The 20,508-nt window shown below is 37.9% G+C and overlaps 1 protein-coding gene across 1 annotated transcript; it reads left to right on the forward strand.

Annotated features, from left to right (window-relative positions):
- Nucleotides 1-3,115: 3,115 nt before the first annotated feature.
- On the forward strand, nt 3,116-19,852 carry LOC130222317 (caspase b). Its single transcript, XM_056454901.1, has 8 exons — nt 3,116-3,219; nt 7,890-8,166; nt 10,530-10,723; nt 14,833-15,009; nt 15,146-15,377; nt 15,462-15,560; nt 17,175-17,284; nt 19,173-19,852. Exons 2-8 carry the CDS (start codon nt 7,899-7,901, stop codon nt 19,281-19,283), a joined length of 1,191 nt encoding a protein of 396 aa, XP_056310876.1. The 5' UTR covers nt 3,116-3,219; nt 7,890-7,898; the 3' UTR covers nt 19,284-19,852.
- Nucleotides 19,853-20,508: the final 656 nt, after the last annotated feature.

Below are 20,508 nucleotides of genomic sequence, written 5' to 3' on the forward strand. Positions count from 1 at the left end.
TAACACTAACCTAACAGCCTACTTATAATCTAATGAGAATTAGTTGCAATGTAATTTAAATTCACTGACACTAAAAAGGCAACATGAGATGCAAATCTAGGCAGTAAATATCTGTGGGCCAATGCTTTTTTTTTAAATTACAAGTAATTATTCTTTATAAGTTTACAGCCCTCGTGGTCATTTAAATGCATTTCAACAATGATTTTTGCACAGTGTCAAATTTAGGCCCACTACTAGAATTAACCCACATGGAAAGAACCTATAAACATATATGTTTTAATATAGATTAGATTAGATTCAACTTTATTGTCAGTACACATGTACAAGTACAAGGCAACGAAATGCAGTTTCGGTCTAACCAGCAGTGCAATAGCAGCAAGTGCAGGATACAGGTATAAGTTATAAAGTGCAGTTATAGAAAAACTATAGTGATATTTACAGATGGATGTACTATCAACATTATATACAGGTTGTATTAGCTATGAACAGAAATTTACAATAAATGAATATATGTACAGGATACTATTAATAGGTTTATATTATATAGTATAATAATAATATAGGTATAATAATAATAAAGGTTTTAATATAGGTCTTTGATATATGTGACATATATAAAATTGGCCATTTTCCTATATTATATGCACATATATGGGTACACATATGTTTGCCTATATGTTAGTAAAATTATTAAAATACAGCTGCTAGACAACATTATTTACTTAATCAAATAATACAAGAAATATATACTGTACAAGAACAAAAATATGGCAAAAAAAAAACAACAATAATAAAAAAAAAAAAGAAACCATTTTGTTATACATTTCTTTTTTTTTTCACTTCATACAAGAAAGAATTGACCTTGTAAATGTTTCAGGAAAACATGTAGACATCATAGCTTACCATCTCCTCTCACTTATTTGCCATAGTTAAAATCCATAACATGCCAATTACAAGCGATACCAAATTTAAGTGGCACATACATAAGTTTTTTCATTTTTTAAGTTAGTTCTTAACCAGATAGCAGACCTAAGTTAAATTAACATTGAATAAATGTTAAAACATCAACCAAACTATCACTGAAACAACGTTAAAACTCATAAAATTGTTGAATTATCATTGTTGATTCAATGTAAGTATTTTTCAATGTTGGGTAATGGGTAAATTATCAAAATTTATCCAATATCAGTATTTTCAACAATGGCAAAATGATTTAATAATCAATGTTGATTCAATGTCAGTATTTTCAACAATAGTAAATGACCAAAATATCAATGTTAATTCAATGTAAGTATTTTCAGTGCTAAGAAATGTGTAAATTATCAACATTGGTTCGATGTAAGTATTTACAACAACAGGAAGTGATTGAACTATCAATGTTGATTCATAATTTAAATTAATGCTGAATATTAAACCTCGACCAAAATAATGATTCTGATAGAATTTCAACAGTTAATTAATGCCGCTCTGCTATCTGTGTAGTTACTGCCTTGATAATAGAAAATATGACCTATAGGCAAGGCATCATGCATGACAGTTGCCAAAGTGAGATATGAGCTACTGTATATAGGACACAAATCATGTATGAACATAAAGGGCTTAAATGTGGATATGAAGAAGCAATACAGGAGACCTATTTGGCCTGTATATGCACATATATGCAACTCAATTCTGCCTATATGTGGCATAAATACACATATATACAGCATATATGTTATCATATATGTGTAATTTCATATATGCACATCCTCATATAGATTCTTTCCATGTGGGAACATGCTTAATGACAACCTTTATTCTCTTTTGCAACAGAATCAGCGTGAACATATTCATTAAATTGCTGAGTTCGTGCACAAGTACAAGATACTAAATTATTTTGAATATGGAAATGTGTTAACCTCACATGTAAGGTTTTGGTGATATCACATACCTGAAGTATTTGTGTTAAGAATTGTGTCGTATGTTCCAACATAAAACCGAGAGAGCGGGATAACAATGCATTACGTGAAGATGTCGAACGTAAACACTTCCGCCATTTTAATTAACTAGTTTGCAAAGGTAGGCATTATAATTTGCGTTTTATATCAAATGTCGTTCAAAGAAAGTAAATAAAATAGCAGCACGTTTTTACATGACGTTGGTACATGAAGAATAGGCTATTTGAACTTACCAGAAAATATCCGTCTGTTCAGGCTTGCTGAGTAAAGCCACTGAATGGCGTCTCTTTAAACATTTTTACTTTCAGTTCTACCTGTTTAAGAATATACAAATCAAACCGAACTGCTCTCTCTAGTGGCGCAGAGCATCATCACAGGTTCAACACTGCAGTGCATCGTAAATCTTCATTACGATGGTAATAATGAGGAAAAAATAATTGATCTTTTTTGACTTTTCACTCAGAATGTCAACACTGAAAATGTCAATCAATATTGGTGGGCGGGGGGACCGCTCTCCTACGTAAAGTTGCGGTCGATCTGAAATCAGCTCCAATTGGTCCACTGTTTTTATGTTGTTAAATTGAAAAAAAAGCACTGAGTGTGTTTATATCACCCCAATATGACGGTCTATACACCATACATGCACATATGTCTGTCCAAACAGCTTGAAAAGTAGATTTTACAGGCAGAGGAGCAGCATTATCTGTATTCATTTGTGCGAATAATTTTTTATATTCATTCATTCATTGAAATTCACTCATGCTATGAGTTTGTAATTCCATTCATAATTAAATTAAACTATTTATTTACAGTTATTTCATAAAACATTATTACTAAACTAGTACAGTCTTGTGTTTGGTTTTGAGTGAGCTCAGTCTCCACAGGTAAGAGAAATACTGTATTTTGTGGTTTTTAATTTCACAGAATGAGGATGTGAAGCTGTCCATTTCCTAATTTGCTTTGCTGTAAATAGACTGGTTGGGTTTGTACTTGACAGATTCAACATTTACTCACAACTACTGTATTCATGAATGCATTCAGAGCTCCTCCTATACAAAGTAAAAAGGGTGGTAAACTATTTTTCTTTTCTTTATAGGTGAAAAATCATGAAAAAATGCTCGCAGAAGCGTGCAAAAAGAAAAACATGAAGAAAAAAAGCTGCAGGGGAGATGAAAAAACTGTAAAAGTTTAAGAGAGAAAGCTTCTGGGGTGGGGTTTAGGAGATAAGTACGGGGAAGTTCAGACTGAGCGTGTACTTACAAGAAAACTCTTCAAGCAGAATGTAAGTAGTGCACGTTTATTTTTCTAGCGTTTTATAAGACACAGATAAAAGCTGCTTTACTGTCAGCTAATACTAATGAAAATGTGATTAATTATCATTAAAGCAGCATTAAATACACAATACAGTGTTATTAATGTACAATTATTCAGTGACCCGAGCAAAAATACATAGCTTGGTTTTTTTGGAAGGGCAAATACATTTGCTTGATAATTTGCAAGGCTATAACTCATATCAGAAATTAACAGAAGCTCGATTTTGCTTCAGATAAGATAAAATAGTTACTAAACAACAAAAGTGAAATGCTCGCTATAAGCTGGGTCTGCAGAGAGTGTAAGTCTACAGTGTAAATGAAGCTACTGTAAATAGGCTACTGTACATTTACTTCAATGACTTTTCATGAATAAACAATATAATTACAGTATGTATCGATCTGCAAGTCTTTTACAGATTACTCTATTTACTTTTGCCTTATTTTATAGGTCAGTAAAATTGTAATTTAGTTTACTTTACAAAGTTTGGAAAGTGTTTTCGAGGTCTCTTTGTGCTCAATGTGCTTCCTTTATAAGATACAGTACACATGTGATCATCAAGAAATTAATTTAATGTAACTTTCCATCACCGCAGTAAAACATGTACATTTTACAACTGATTAATTTAATATGAACTAATATACAGCCTACATGCTGAATGCAGACTTGGTGAGCAGAAGAATCTTAGCGCATATCTTAGAAATCTTAGAAATCTATTAGTCTGGATTGTATTCCACGAATGCAAATAGTTTAAACATACCAAACTTGATTTTTTCAGAAGCGACTTTTCACCAACAGCCTGAGGCAAAACTGAGGCAAGCTCTTATATGCAAATCTGATTCAAGTCACTCAACAGAGTAGTGATGCTCTTTGGCAAAGTTGTTTTTCACCTAGAAATGTTTGTTTTGTCTGACTGCACACACAAAAAGAGCATTTACAGTTCAAGTCAGAATTATTAGCCCCCCTGTTTATTTTTTCCCCAAATCTTTGTTTAACAGAGAGCAGATTTCTCCAACACATTTCTAATCATAATAGTTTAATAACTCATCTCTAATAACTGATTTATTTTATCTTTGCCATGATGACAGTAAATAATATTAGACTAGATATTCTTCAAGACACTTCTATACAGCTTAAAGGGACATTTAACGGCTTAACTAGGTTAATTAGGTTAACTAGGCAGGTTAGGGTAATTAGGCAAGTTATTTTATAACGATGGTTTGTTCTGTAGACTATTAAAAGCATATAGCTTAAAGGGGCGAATAATATTGACCTTAAAATGGTGTTGAAAAAACTAAAAACTGCTTTTATTCTAGCTGAAATAAAACAAATAAGACTTTCTCCAGAAGACAAAATATTATCAGACATACTGTGAAAATTTCCTTGCTCTGATAAACATCATTTGGGAAATATTTAAAATAGAAAAAAAAAAAAAAAAAAAAAAGAATCGGGGGCAAATAATTCAACTGAACATCCGAATTAGTTGCTGATCTCCCACCCCAAACATAAAAATCAGAAATCGTGTAGAAACGAGTACCTTTTGAAAGGGTTAATGCTCTCATTGGTGCTGTTTTTGCCCCATTCACTTCCATTATAATCATATTTTTGATTGCAAAGCCATGACAGCAGATAATCAGGCATTCTTGAGTGTTGCTGGTTTTGTGACATTTTTGCTCTTGATCATCAGTTGCACTGCAAAAAAAAAAAAAGAAATAAAGCATAGTTTCTGGCTTTTATATGGGGTATAGTGTGTGTGTGTGTGTGTGTGTGTGTGTGTGTGTGTGTATATTAGGCATGGGCCGTTATAAGATTCTGATGGTATGATAATAATCTTGGATAAAGATATCCCGGTTTTACGATATTGTGATTACTGCTCTTAAATATACTCTAAAATATAAACTGCTTTTATTCTAGCCAAAATAAACCAAATAAGACTTTCTCCAGAAGAAAAAATATTATCAGACATACTGTGAACATTTCCTTGCTCTGATAAACATCATTTGGGAAATATTTAAAAAAGAACATAAATTAAATAGGGGGTGAATAATTCTGACTTCCACTTCTGAATTAGTGGCAAATCTCCCACCCCAAACATAAAATCAGAAATCGTGTAGAAACGGGTACCTTTTGAAGAGGTTATTGCTCCCGAACATTTATTTTATGTTATGTTACAGTGTTGGAGAGTTTTCATCCACTCTGGGCTGATTTGGAGTCTTAATTTGGCCTCAACTTTCTCTGTGTTTCAGCAAATGCAATGGTTTCACTGATTAATCTTACTTTAACACATCATTTGGGAAAATGCTTTGGAATTTCTCAAAAATTCAACACCCCAATCTGGCCAGATTGACTCCTCCTTGTTCATTTTGGTGGCTGTTTTCGCTCCATTGACTTCCATTATAATCACATTTTTGATTGCAAAGCCATGACAGCAGATAATCAGGCATTCTTGAGTGGGAAGAGGGACATTTTTGCTCTTGATCATCAGTTGCAGTGCAAAAAAAGCATAGTTTCTGGCTTTTATATGGGGTATTGTGTGTGTGTGTGTGTGTGTGTGTGTGTGTGTGTGTGTGTGTGTGTGTGTGTGTGTGTGTGTGCGTGTGTGTATGAGATAAAAAGACTTGTGCACTTAATATGTCTGAGAATTTTTTTTGCACACACTCTATAATCTGCTGTTTTACTCCACTGAACTCCAAATGAAAGACAGGTGCTTTTTGCCACAGGCCTATCTAAAGCAGGCGAGCCCAAACTTGTTTCCACTCGTTCACAGCATATTTTAGCTACAACTTTCCTTCAACACACCTGTCTGGAAGCTTCTAGTACATCTAGAAAGAGCTTGGTTAGCTGGATTAAGTATGTCTCATTGGGGCTGGAACTAAACTCTGCAGGACAGACTTCGTCACGCTGCAATAACGAAGTGCACTTCGAATGCACCCTTCGGAGGATGCAGCCTCTGAAATGAGACAGTGATTATAAAGCTGCGGTCACACTGGGCTTTTCCTCCCATAGACTTCAATTCATACGCACGCGAATACGTCAGACCGGAAACGCAAGGTCATGCGTCAAGTATTGCAGGTTGCTGCGGTGCAAAGTTCAAGCTTGGTGAACTCTGACCTGCGAAATCTCGCAACTTGACTGCGTGAGACCAATCGAGGATCAAAACATGACCTCTCTGGACAGAAATTTAAAGCATGGAGCAATCGCTGGCTTTTTTAATGTCTAATCATCTTGTCTAATCCCGCCCCTTTTCGCAGCACCGCGCAACAGAAATTCGCACACACAAAGCCCGGTGTGACCGCAGCTTTATGGTGTAATGCAGTGGTGCTTAACCCTGTACCTGGAGATCGACCTTCCTGCAAAGTTCCGCTCCAACCCTGATCAAACACACCTGAACCAATTAATTCGGACCTGAACAGCACTTGATAATTACAGGCAGGTGTGTTTGATATGGGTTACAACTGAAATCTGCAGGAAGGTAGATCTCCAGGAACAGGGTTGGTCACGCCTGGTGTAATGCATCGGCTGTGCATTTAAAAATGGTGCTTCATCTGTTTTCATTCTCCTGGCTTGTACACACGCTAATGATGTTTCTCTGTAAACCAATAGCATTCATCTGTGCTTCAAGTCTTCCTTCCCTACTGAAAAAACCAGCTTAAACCAGCCTTGGCTGGTTTTAGCTGGTCGACCAGCCTGGTTTTAGAGGGGTTTTTGGCTTCCAGCCATTACCAGCCTGGTCTTAGCTGGTCAGGCTGGGAGAAGACCAGCTAAAACCAGCTTGACCAGCCTAGGCAGTCTGGTTGCCCAGCCAAAACAAGCTATGTCCAGCTTAAACCAGGCTGGTCAGGCTGGTTTTAGCTGGATTTAGCTGATCATTTTCCAGCCTGACCAGCTAAGACCAGGCTGGAAATAGCTGAAAACCAGCCTGGAAATGGCCAAAACCCCTCTAAAACCAGGCTGGTCAACCAGCTAAATCCAGCCAACCAGCCTAGGCTGGTTTAAGCTGGATTTTTCAGCAGGGTTATGGTACACCTTTGTTGTTCTGGTGCCCTTTGAAAAGGGTACCCAAAAGGTGGTACAGTACAGTTTGCTTTTTGGTACCCCTTGACAGTGAAAACAGACATAAAATCTTCCTGAATTGTATTACTCAGTGGAAATGGGCCATATGAGGTTGCATAGAAAGTTCTTTGTAACCCAATCGCATGTCGGTGTGGTGTCCGAGAGCAAGGCAAAAGCAAAGCTTTATAGTTGCAGTAGGTATTTAAGTGATCTGGTTTGTCTCTACAAAAGTGTACATCCAACAGGATGGACATGGAGCACATGTCGGGCACATGGAGTCGTGCAATAATGTCTTGTGAGGCAAGGTTTGCTGTCGAAAGGCTTGTAGATCACCATTGTTGGTCAACCACATTACCAAATTTTGTGCCCAAATAGGGGTTCCCCAGAACATCTGCTGAAGACATATTAGCAAAACTAGTCAAATAAACTAGCTCTCCGTTCTCCTGTGATGGGGTTTTCTCTGTTCTTAAATGAGTGACACCAGACAATATGGCACCTGACCAAGATTTCAGATTCAGTATTGGACTGGTTTTGATTCTGCAATCTGCCAGTGCGTCCCTACACTCACAATGATTGTTTCTCTTCTAGTAACAGAAAATGGAGGCCATTAACCAGCTGGTGACTGATGTGCTCGAGGATCTTGTGGAGTCAGAGCTCAAACAGTTCACCAGGCAGCTGTGGATCGGTGTAAAACCAGACGTCGATCCCATTCCTCGGGGAAAGCTGGAGAATAAGGACCGTCAGGATGTGGTGGACAGTATGGTGCAGCATTACAGCGAGGATGCTGGGAAGATCACAGTACAGGCACTGCGCAAAATCAAGCAGAACGAACGTGCAAAGCGTCTCGAGTCGAATCTGCTGAAAGGTTAAAAAATAAAAATAAAGGTTTAGTTTTAGTTAAAGGGACAGTTTACCCCAAAATGAAATCTTCCTCCAAACCTGTTTGAGTTTCTTCCTTCTGTTGAACACTAAAGACGATATTTTGAAAGAAGCTTGAAACCTGTAAACATTGACTTCCATAATACACTGAAAAAAATATTCATTTGATTTACTAAAAAAATGTAAGGTAAGTATTTGCAAACCATTTATATGGGCTGAATTTAAACAGACAAATTAAATGTAGTAATGTTCAACATAATTTGTTAGTTTATATTCAGCCCGTATCAATAGTTGGCAAACACTTACCCTAAAGACATTTTTGTAAACCCAAGGAATTAGTTTTTCAGTGTGTCTGATTTTTCATGCTATGGAAGTCAGTAGTTACAGATTTTCAGTTTTCTTCAAAATATAAAGATTTTTAACCGGCTGAGTACATTTTCATTTGTGGGTGAACTTTAAAGGGCCACGAAACCCCTCCTGTCTCAGCAGGGTGTTTTCACACCTATAGTTTTAATAAAGTCAGGAAAGTGGGTGTGTCCAGCTCTGTTTAGGTGGGAGTGTCGGGGGAGGGCAATAGGGAAGGTGCATAAAAATGGGAGTTTCAGTTCAAGCACGTGCTGATTTTCACAGAGGCAACACAGACAGACACACACACACAGGGGAGAAAGACAGTGACTAGGTTTACATGGACATCAGTAATCAAATTATTTGCTTAATCATTAATTTGTGGACTTTAACTTCAGTTCGGCACTTTCAGTTTCATCCAAGAACATTTCATGCATGCCCCTGTGACGAACCAGATATTAGATGCGAGGAACTGCTGGAAGAGTGTTGTTTCAATGGTGTGTGTATAGACTATCCCAGGCATGGGCAAACTCGATCCTCGAGGGCCAGTGTCCCTGCAGAGTTTTGCTCCAACACTAATCAAACACACCTAAACACCCTAATTAGTGTCTTCAAGATCACTAGAAAGCTACAAGCAGGTGTGTTTGATTAGGGTTGGTGCAAAACTATGCAGGGACACCGGCCCTCCAGGATCGAGTTTGCCCATCCCTGGACTATCCTGTCACAAAATGCAGCGAAAATCCTACACGACGGTAATTGTTTAAGATGTTTGCATGTGTTTACATTCGGAGAGCAGCATTTACAGCAGATCTTTCAGTCCATAATATTGTATCGATGTTAACGTACTGTAAACTGTGTAACTGAATGATTTTGACTAAGGTTTGTCTTTAAAAACTGAAAGAGTGCTGCTGACGATACGATCTAACTTTACCTGTGAATAAACATGAGCAAAGAGCACAGATCACACACTTACCAAATCTGTAGAGACAGGACAATCAACACCAACTGGAGCTGGGTCATTTTTAAAAGGAGACGAGCGACAAATCCGGATTTTACCATTTCCAGATACGAAAAGCTCTCGGGTAAAAATGTTCCTTACAAACGTATTTCTGTCGAGAGAGTCCAGCTGCGCTCTCATAGCAGGAAATGAAAACAAAACCTTCATTGCAGCACATTTATAAACGAAACACTGACGACCCGTGTCTCCAAACAATTCTTGTTCCACTTGCTTTGGCAACACAACGTGGTGTCTCTCTGCCATCTGAACACTGTAATGCTTCCTATTCACTTTGAATGGGTGACTTCAGGCGTTGCTGAATTGCATTGTGGATCCGTCGGCGCCGCTTCAGTGGCGTTGCTTGCTGCAAAACTTGGGAACTTCTTAACTTTCCAAACACAGATGGAAGTGCCAGTCAATCAGATTGCTTTATGCAATTACACCAGCTCAGAGAGTAGCCAATTGCTGACTTAATTTCATTGGCTAAGACGATCGTGTCAGCCCCAACTTCAGACAAGCCCTCTGACGCTGAAGCCCTGTGTGAATAGGGCATAACCGGTAAAACCAGGCTTCGAAGCTATCATGCATATAATTGAAGTTGCACCTCATTCACAATAGAGGGCGCTGATTGGTCTGAACAAAGTCTTTCTCATGAATTAATGCTGAAAGACGTCACGTTGTACTCGCTGGTATAGACATCCAGTCTCCACGCTGGAATACATGCAAGGATCTAATCAGCTTGACGCAGCTTCAAAAATTAGTTTCAAACTGAACGAATTTGCTTGAAATAACGATAAAACAACCAATTTGTAACTTCTTTGTGAAATATATGTGTCCTAATAGTGTTTTTAGCAGCGTGGGACACATATATGACTGTCAACAGCTCAACTAATGTGTTCTGGTGTTTCGTGACCCTTTAAGCACTCTTTCCATATATACATTTGCATGAATATAAATGAACAACATGCTTTACAATCCACAACAACAGGTGTGTTTTCTGTCTTTAGTTCAGCCGCAGGCGCAAGAAAATGAGCGAAACCCTGAAGACCTGCAACCCATCCAGCAGATCATCCCGCAGCCCATTAACACTGCTGGGTCTGAGGATCTCCAACCCATCCAGTCTGACTGGCAGAGACCACGGCAGATCATTCCCTGCAGTCAAGAGTTTAAAAACAAACTTCTTAACGCAAACAGAGATGATGCAAGTATTTTAATCAACTTTTATGAACAGGGCACACTCAGAATCTTCAGAACTGCTTTCAGACAGCCATTTTACAGCACAGTTGGCCCAATAAGACATCTGCATGTCGCAAATTAATATTGTTATTGCTATTCTCAAACCGGCACAGGTGTCATTCTCACATTTTACTCCACTTTGTTTAAACAGCAAATGCATTTGCGCCACTTTGTGCGCTCATGGCCATGCTGATCTGAATAGGAGGTGTGTTTGGGCACATTGTTGGCATGTTGACATTTTGAGGCAACTCAAATAGACTGCACCACTGACCAACAAAAAGCTGCTCTACAGTCTATAGTGCAGGGGTTTTATTTGTTATTTAAAGAGTGCATCAGTGTTATCTACCTATGCGGATTCAAAACGCATGTGCACTTTGCTTAATACACACACAGGGACGTACAGCAACACACAAATATCTTTAAATATGAAAAATTAAAGGATATATAATGTTGTCCGCATAAATATAAACAACGCTTCTCCGTCTATGCCTTCTATATCTCAGGGGGCTTAGGTAGAATCCACCTCTTGTGGTCATTTGTAGTGAGTTTGCTCATTACTATAAATGTGTAACCTAAAGGCCTGTGCACACCGGGACGCTTTTTGCTCACGTTTTACATCAACGTTTAACGTCTTGTGAAGAAATAAAGGGCACCAATGTTTTTTAGAGAAACGCCTCATGCAAGGAGCTGCCAAAGTTACAGTAAACAGCACTTGGAGGCGCTTAAGCACAAAACTGTCAATGCGAGCGCACATTGAAGATGCCCAGAGGTGACATGAACGTGGAGCTGCTCATTGCATTGCTGAACAATAATCATTTCTTCATCGCTAGAGCTGGAGCTGCTGCTAGAACCATCCATACTTGTTGGAATCGCCAGTAACTTTAACAAGCACGTCAACTTTCTCTCTTCTTCTTCTTCTGTGTTACAAGCGGGTGTCAGAAGCTTAAAAGTTATGTAGAGCCATTTAAGGTCAAAGACGTGATACTCTTCTGCTCGACGCCAGTGAATATCGATTGGGTTTGAATCCGGAAAAACATCTCGAAAAAATGCTGACGGTAAACGCAAACGAAAAGCGTGTACGAGCCGTTAGGCTGCGTTTCGACCAAAGAGTTTTTTGGGTTGCAGAAATGCTAACACGGTTCTAAAAATGTTTAGTTGTGAAATGTTTTGCAATGCAGTGTTTTTTTCTGTCGGTGGCTGTACCATTATGCCTGATTCACACGGAGCATCAGCGTCAATGCTTCCCATTCACTTTGAATGGGTATTGTGAAGCGTTACAGAACTGAATTGTGAATTCGTCTGCGCCGCATCAGCAGCGTTGCTTGTGGCAGAAGTTGGGAATTTCTCAACTTTCAAATATCAACGGAAGTATCAGCCAATCAGATCGCTTTATGCAAATACTCCAGCTCAGACAGTAGCCAATTGCAGTCTGAAGCCTGGTTTATACTTCTGTGTTGAGTGATCGACATGACCCATGGCGCATGCAATGAGCGTAGCCGTGCATTTATACTTCTGCATGCTGTTTAAGTTGCTCTGCAGTAGGTTATGCTATGTTCCTCTGTGTCGAGTTTCTTCACTGGTGTTTTGTTTTTTCTGAACTCTACCTTAATGTACAAGTGGCTCAAACTCGCTCATTCTGAGGTAGAATCGACGGACGTGCAACAACTTTAATAATGAGTCAAACTGAACACAACAGTTTCTATGTGGAGCTCCTTCACGAGACTCGACACTTGTAAACATTCGCTCCATGTGGGTCTCGCCTCCACCCACACTCATCAGTGCTACCAAGCCGACTAATCACAGAGCGTCGTTGCGACGTGTAGTTAAATTTTTTGAGAGGTGCACGGCAAGGGCTATGCAACCGTGTGTAGGCTGTGGCGTACCATACGCAAGCGATTAACACTTAAATTGCTATGACGATCACGTCAGCACTGAGCTTCAGGGGCACCCTCCATCCAGCGTTGATTGTGACGCCCTGTGTGAATGTACCAGTACAAGTTAAATGTCTTTAGCAGATTTGTTGACAGTTGTGTGGTATTGTCCCGCCCCTCCTCCACTGTGATTGGACGGCTAGCTCAAGAGTGACACTAATAGGGGCTGCGTTTTTTAACTTTCAATGGCTGAAAAAAGTCAGGGGTACCCACATAAAGACGTAAATCGTTTTCGTTTGGAAAATGAGTGATGTAGTGACGAGTGTTTCCCAAAACCCCTAGTTTCTCTGTCGCAGATCCATTATTTGAACCGCGTTAGTTATAGCGTAAAACGCCCATAATGATGCTCTAAACGGGGCGGAGGAACTACTTCTTTAAAGAACCCCATCACTTCTTTGAGCAAATTATATTGCTTTACACGCACACGCATTTAAAATAAAATCCAATATTAATTTTGGTAAAAACATGCACCCACTTTCCATATTAATTAAAATATATATAAATGACACATATAGGGCCTGTGTTTACTTTACTAATATTATAGAGAATATTACATATTCTATTCTAAAACATAAAAATCACTCACAGAAGCTAACTCGGGCTCTTATCTCATATATAAATCATATAAATAAATAAATAATTAGGCTATTTATTAAGAAATAAAATGTAATATTTAATATTTATTAGGAAATGATAAAAAAATCTTACTTTAATAATATTAATGATGATGACGATTGTTGTTATTATTATTATTATTATTATTATTATTAAGTAGGATATTTTTTATATTATTTTTTCAACTTAACTTTTCAATTTGAAAGTACCACTACTTACTTAATTGTAACTACTTACAATTTGACATGTGCAAACCACTGCAGAAAAGTTCTAACCAGCAGGCCTATGTCATATACTGTACAGATGCTTAATAAAGAACCTACTATAAATGAAAACCATTAACATATGCTATGTGTTTTTTTTCACAAGCTTTGGAGACGTAACATACATTCCGCTTTTAAATAACAGGTCACCTATAGCTTTCATCGTAAGTCATGGCTGTGTTTAAAACGACATCAATGTTTTCAAAGTGCACTGCGAATGGAGCGTAATTGTAAACATAAAGAGAGATGACTTTAATGCTTTATTTAAAAATTTAAAAATTAAATAGGGCATAGGGGGGATAAGTGGGAATAGCACACAGCCAGGAATTGTGTTTCTAACTACAGCTCCAGAGGTGTAGTTGCAAGCATAAAAGTTTGCGAATGTTCATTGGAATGACGAATTTGGGAAACGGCAAATCAACAAACTTTGTTTGTAACGACAACTTGCGACCTAAATTGGCTAACAATGGTTTTCGGAAACGTACCAAAGCTCAAGAAAAACGCTTTGGTGGACAGGCATCCTAAAAGCCAGGACACACCAAACTAACAGTCAGCCATTGGGCATTTCCAACACAATCTCACGGCAATTCGTAACTTTTTAATTTAGTGGCTAATTCGTATGAATTCGTACGATTTAATTCGTACAATTTAGTACGATTTGCTCATCCCCCAATGACGGTTGGGTTTAGGGGTGGGGTTAGGTGCCACGCCTCCTTTTTAAAATCGTACAATTTCGTACGACTGCACTCATACGAATTCGTGCGAATTAGCCACTAAACTGACAAAACGTAAAATAATTACGTTTTCTTGTGAGATCAGGTTGGCATTTCTCAAATATTTCACAAAAAACAAACAGAAACATCCAATACGAGGCAACAACACAGCTGGTTTTCATCACCGTTATTTTTTTGGGTCACACTTTATTTTGATGGTCCGTTTGTTGAATTTAAGCTACATTGCATCTACATGCAGACTAATTCTCATTAGATTATAAGTAGACTGTTAGGGTTGGGGTTGGTGCAAGTTGACATGTTCTCGCATGTTTCTTATAGTCTGTTTAGCAACAGTATCAGCAGATATCAAGCAGACAGTCTACTAATACTCAAACGGACCATCAAAATAAAGTGTTACCTTTTTTTTTTGAGCTGGCAGATTTATAAGTAATCCGCCAGCTCTGCACACTGCCAGGCAATCTTAAGGGTTGGGAGGTTCTGATTCAGTTTATTTAGTGTAATCTTGTATAATTGTGTTTATTTTCTGTATAGATTTACACACCAGGGAGCAGTACTCAAAGAAAAGGCTTGGCTCTGTTAATCACCAACATACAATTCGCCAATAAACAACACAACCGAGCCGGAGCGGAGAAAGATGAGGAGAACGCGGAGTGGCTGCTGAGAGCTCTGGGCTTTGCAGTTATAAAATACAGAAATCTCAGTGGAAAAGTGCGTAAGATTTAATCCCAGTAATGCCCCCTGATAAAAGAGGGACTAATGAATGAATGTTTGGTGTGAGCTCCCCCTTTAAAGTGGCCTATGTTTGCTATACCAAGCATTTTTAAAACATTATATTTATTCTCAGGATATCAGCAGAGCAGTCGAGAATTTCTCTAGACGTCGTGAACATGAAGACGCAGACAGCACCTTTGTCGTCATCATGTCTCATGGGACTAGAATTGAAAATAAAGATGCCATTTTAGGTTTCAGTGACGACGTCTACTTTATTGAAGACACTTTCTCCCATCTGAACTCTGTGAACTGTCCTGGTCTGATCGACAAACCCAAGGTTATCCTCATTCAGGCTTGCAGAGGAGGTATGACACAGTTAATCAAATGCAGATATTTTGTTTGTACACGCCTGTGTGAACAGTAATTTTGTAAACCGTTTCTGTGTCCAGGGCAAGCCAGTGGAGTGTATGCTCAAGATTGTGCGTTTACATCTGACTCGTGGGTGCACATGGAGAAAGACTTTGTCTGTTTTATGTCCACCATGCCTAGTAAGTTTGTTAATAACACACGGACTGCTCTGAAAAGACTGATACCTGTTCATCTGGCACATATTCTCTGCAAAACAAGCTTCTCTTACTTTGAGTTTGTGTCTTGTTTCTAGTCCAAATATCAAAAATTCTAATATCAAGAAGCACTTTCTAGACAAGCAAAAAATATGGTAGATTTTACAGAAACAATGAGTCAAAATGAGGAGTTTTCCCTTAAAATAAGCTAAATAAATAGCCAATGAACTACACTGTTCCAATTTACTATGACCTCTTATGTGAAGCTGCTTTGACACGATCTACATTGTATAAGTGCTATACAAATAAAGGTGGATTGAATTGAATCAATGAGGCAAGCAAAATAATCTTGTTTATCGCTTTAGCATCCCTTTATTTTAGCTTACCCCATTGGCAGATTCTTTTGCTAAGGAAAAACTCACTTCATTTTGACTCGTTTCTGAAAACGAGACAATATTTTCTACTCGTCTGGAAAATGCTTCTTGATTTAAGATACTTTTAATATTTGGACTAGAAACAAGACAAAAATATCTAAGTGAGAAAAGCGTTTACTGCAGTGTGAATCAGTGTTTATTTTGACAGCAAATTTATTTATTTTTTTATTCTTATGACTAAAATTCCATTTTAATTTTATTTAGTCTTCTGAATCATTTTAGTTTTAGTCTAATTTTAGTCGACTACATCCAAATCTTTCACGCTAGCACTTTTGGTCCGCACCTGGGTTTGTTTGACGTCAGAGTACGATATGTTTAGCTAGTATGAATGTGTCTTCTGAACTCCTTATTTGACGTCTTTTTGTGTTGACATCTAACATGAATCTTCTATTTCTCTCAGCTGTTGCCATCTCATTATGCATAGTTTAACCAGACAGACGTCCCTATGGAAGATGTAATGGCATTCTGTGTCTACTGTGGACCAGTTTTCAAAAGTCACATTCTCGTCTCGTTTTCATTAGTCAACGAAAATGTCATAATTTTATTATAGTTGTCATCATCATCGCTTAATTTTCATGTAGTTTTTATAAGTAGAAACTTGTTCATTATGAAAATTATGACGAAATTAATGAAATACCGTGTTAATACCGTTAGACTGTCCAGAAAACAACACAATTTGTGTCTTTGCTTTATTTTATTCACGCTTGTAATTGGCATATTATATTTTACGTAGTTTAACTGTCCTAAAAAGTCACCCCAGTTAGACTAAAATTATGATTTCTTTCCAAATCCCAAGTCATTCTTTTTTGAATCCCAAGTCATCTTGGGAAATTATATGTAATGGAAAAAACAGACCTTGAAATATTGAGGTTTTCTTCTAATATCGTGCAGCGCTATCCTCAACAAAACCACTCTGTCTGATAAACTGCCATTAGCAAATATACTAATTTAAAAGGCACACACTATGTCTTTATAAGGTCCCAGGGTTGACAGTGCATGTCAAAGCACAAACCAAGCATGAAGTCAAAGGAATTGTCTGTCGACCTCCAATAAAGGCTTGTCTTAAGGCACAAGGCTGGGGAAGGTTAAAGAAACATGTACTGTATGTCTAAGAGCAAAGTTTGCTTTGTGAATTTAATAACCTGCCAATGAATCATTTCCACAGATACTTTCGCATACAGGAATCCAATCGAGGGAAGTTTTTTTATCAGCTACATAGTGGATGTGTTCTGTTCATCAGCCCACAAGGATGACATTATGGAGCTGTTTAGGAAGGTAAATGCTGAGCTTGCCATCTTATTTCCTTCAGAAAAACCTTTTAGATTTTTTTTCTTCACTCCAAGTGCTCTGCTCAGGTAAAATGAATGGATTTGCTGCTTTTTAAGTCTGTGTGAAACTAAATTCAGTATGTTAGTGTACGTCCAACTGAAACTGAATATTGAGTAGGGGTGGGACTTTCTTTTGCAGATCATTCCCTCATAGCTAACTAACAGTAAGGGCCAATCCCAATTCTACCCCTTAGCCCTTCCCCTTACCCAATTCTCTTTAGCTTGAAGGTGTAGGGCTAAGGGAAAGGAGTAGATACCTTTTCAAACTGAGATTTTTCAGGACCACACTCGAAACCAAGGGGTAAGAAAATTTCCTAGAATACACCAGCCACAACAGCAGCACTGCTGAACCCGGAAGTAAGGAGATACACAAATTAGTATTTTTTGTCATTATTACGAATTTTTCCAGAAAACAAGCACATGTTTTAATATATTCATAACCACGTTCATGTTTTACCGTCATGCTTTAAAAAAAAAAAAAAAGACGCTAAAATAAATTATTGCCACATAAGATCATCATGATAACATCATATATGCCTTCAGTCATTTCCTGAAGATAATTACCAATAAATAACACAACTGGAATAACTACAGCAGTCGCGATCGTCTGAGCTCATATAGAGCAAGAGATCGCGATGACATGACGACGTGTGCAGGTGCTGTAGTGCTGTCCCAATTCTTAGGGGTAAATTTTGAAGCCCTTCCCCTTCACACTCAGTTTTAAGGGCCAAGGGGAAGGTGTACAAAGATAGAATTGGGATTGGGTCTAAAAGAGGGTATCAAGGACCAGGGAGTGCCAAGTAAAAGCACTCACTCTGGTCTTCTGCGCTCTGCGACTGGTTGGGGAAATTTCAAATTGAACCAAAACAAGCCATAACGATTGGCAATCAAAATTCGGGACATTGCAACTTGCAGAACCTGGGAAGTTCAAAAAAAATAAATTAAGAGAGGGTATCAATCATATTAATATGCAGTTGCTATGGAAACCCTCAGGTTGACGTCAACAAAAGCACCGCTACTCCAAATGAGGAAACAAATGGTCAAACTTTGTTTAAAGATCACCAAAAAAAAAAAATTTTTATTCCAGTTGATTAACTTGCACAGATTAATTATTTACTTTAAGAGTTGAAACTGCAATACATGGAAATTCCACTAGTCCTGGCTCCATAATAGAGCACATTTCTAATGAGCTCACTGTTAAAATGGCCAACTTTACAGCAGAAAAAAAAGGTGTTTACAGCCTGGTACAAAGACAGATTTTGGTTCATATAGTTGACAGCTGTGAGGGGGATATGTAGTCAAGCATGTGGTCAGAACACAAGCGAGTCGCAGGTAATGAAGTATTAAGAGTTTCCTTTATAGTAAAGCCTGTCTAAGCAAAATGCCAGCAGGCGTCTGTAACTTTGCTTACGCTCCGCCTCTTTGCCCTTATTTGGTATCCCCAAGTTAGTACGATAACGCACGAACAAAATGGCGACAGTTGGCCACGCCTACTGTTAGCTTCTTTTGGGTTCTTCAGAAACCTATAGATGACGTCACGAATACTACGTCCATATCTTTTACAGTCTATGGCTTTTACACACACTTTAAAGTCTTCGATCAAAATCTGTCCATTTGCTTCCCTTCTGGAACAGTGGTCCTTCTCTGATGACTCTGCTGATTGGGTGAAATATGCTTAGCCACACCCCTTCAACTGTTAATATGCTGTGAGTGAAAGAATAAAGGAGGGGCTCTAAAATAAAGCCCCACCCCCTGCTCAATATTCCATTTCAGTTGGCAATACATCATCACACTAATATAAAGTATAATATATAACTAATATAAATTTCTAATAGATTACCTTACGTATGGAGAAAGACCAACGTTTCCTGGGTAAGGCGAAACTCTTGCCGTGCATTGAAAGGACGTCCATTTCAAAGAAATTCTACCTGTTTCCTGGACTGTGAAGACATGAAGAGTAAACCTGGTTTAGAGGAAAAACAGCACAGGTGATCAGGGTAAAACATGTATATCACCATGCTGAAGGTCTTTATTTCCTGGCAGAAAATTACCTCAATACAAGTCATTATTAAAAACACAGGTATTATCAGTTTTTATATGAACATACTGTTTCTTTGGAGAGTTCTTAGAAGACGGTACATTACTTGATTAGTCAATCTACTGTAAACACTGTAATGAGGGGCATTCTCTATTCATCTGTGGTGTTTTACTTTTCTTCTTATTCATTTCTTTATCATTTATCATGTAATCACTTTATTATAACATTTAATTGACATGAATTCAACCATATTATCGATTCATTTAATGATCAGTAATGTTATAGCATGTGTTATAATCTTATGATTGTGTGGTTTCCAGGGGATCAGTCTTAAATCTGTAGGAGAATTACTGTATCTCAAGGTGTTTAATGGTACTTTACTCGGTTATTAAACAGTATATTTTTATTACTTGTGCTTTAATATCACTGGAAGGAGTTGTGCTTGTCTGCTCATTCAGTAAACTGGTAAATAATAAATTGATTGGGTTTTGTATTCAGTAACACACACACACACACACACACACACACACACACACACACACACACACACACACACACACACACACACACACACACACACACACACTAGTTATATATTACAACCTCCCCAGTCTAGGATTGGGACAGATTAATAAAGAAAGTGGTGGAGGTTTGGATAAAGATTTTCCCTTCTACTGACTCAAAAAACAACAAGCTTAGCGCAAAAAAATAAGTGTACGTTTAACATAAGAAGCAAACAAGTCTTCAGGAGGGGTCAAGGCCAACGTAAAAAACAGAACATCCTAACTTCAATATTTCAGTCTAACTAAACTAAACTAATAAATAAAAGAAAAACTACAAAACAATACACTAACTCTCTTTCTGTTCGTACACAGGAGAAAACTTAAGACAAAAGAAAATGGCAACCACCTCCCTACAGCTTCCAGTAAATTGATCAACAAATAAATAAATCTTTTTACAACAAAGATAAAGACAGGAACTCTTTCTAACAGGTTAGGTGTTAACTCGCATGATTTGACAAATCCTCTCACAAGAGGAGTCAATCTGCGGTCACACTCGAGTTTGTGCACGTAAAATTCTGTTGTATGGCGCTGCGAAAGGGGGCGGGATTAAACAAGATGATTAGATATTAA

The sequence above is a fragment of the Danio aesculapii genome, chromosome 1 (genome assembly GCF_903798145.1).
Source record: "Danio aesculapii chromosome 1, fDanAes4.1, whole genome shotgun sequence".
Taxonomy (NCBI): domain Eukaryota; kingdom Metazoa; phylum Chordata; class Actinopteri; order Cypriniformes; family Danionidae; genus Danio; species Danio aesculapii.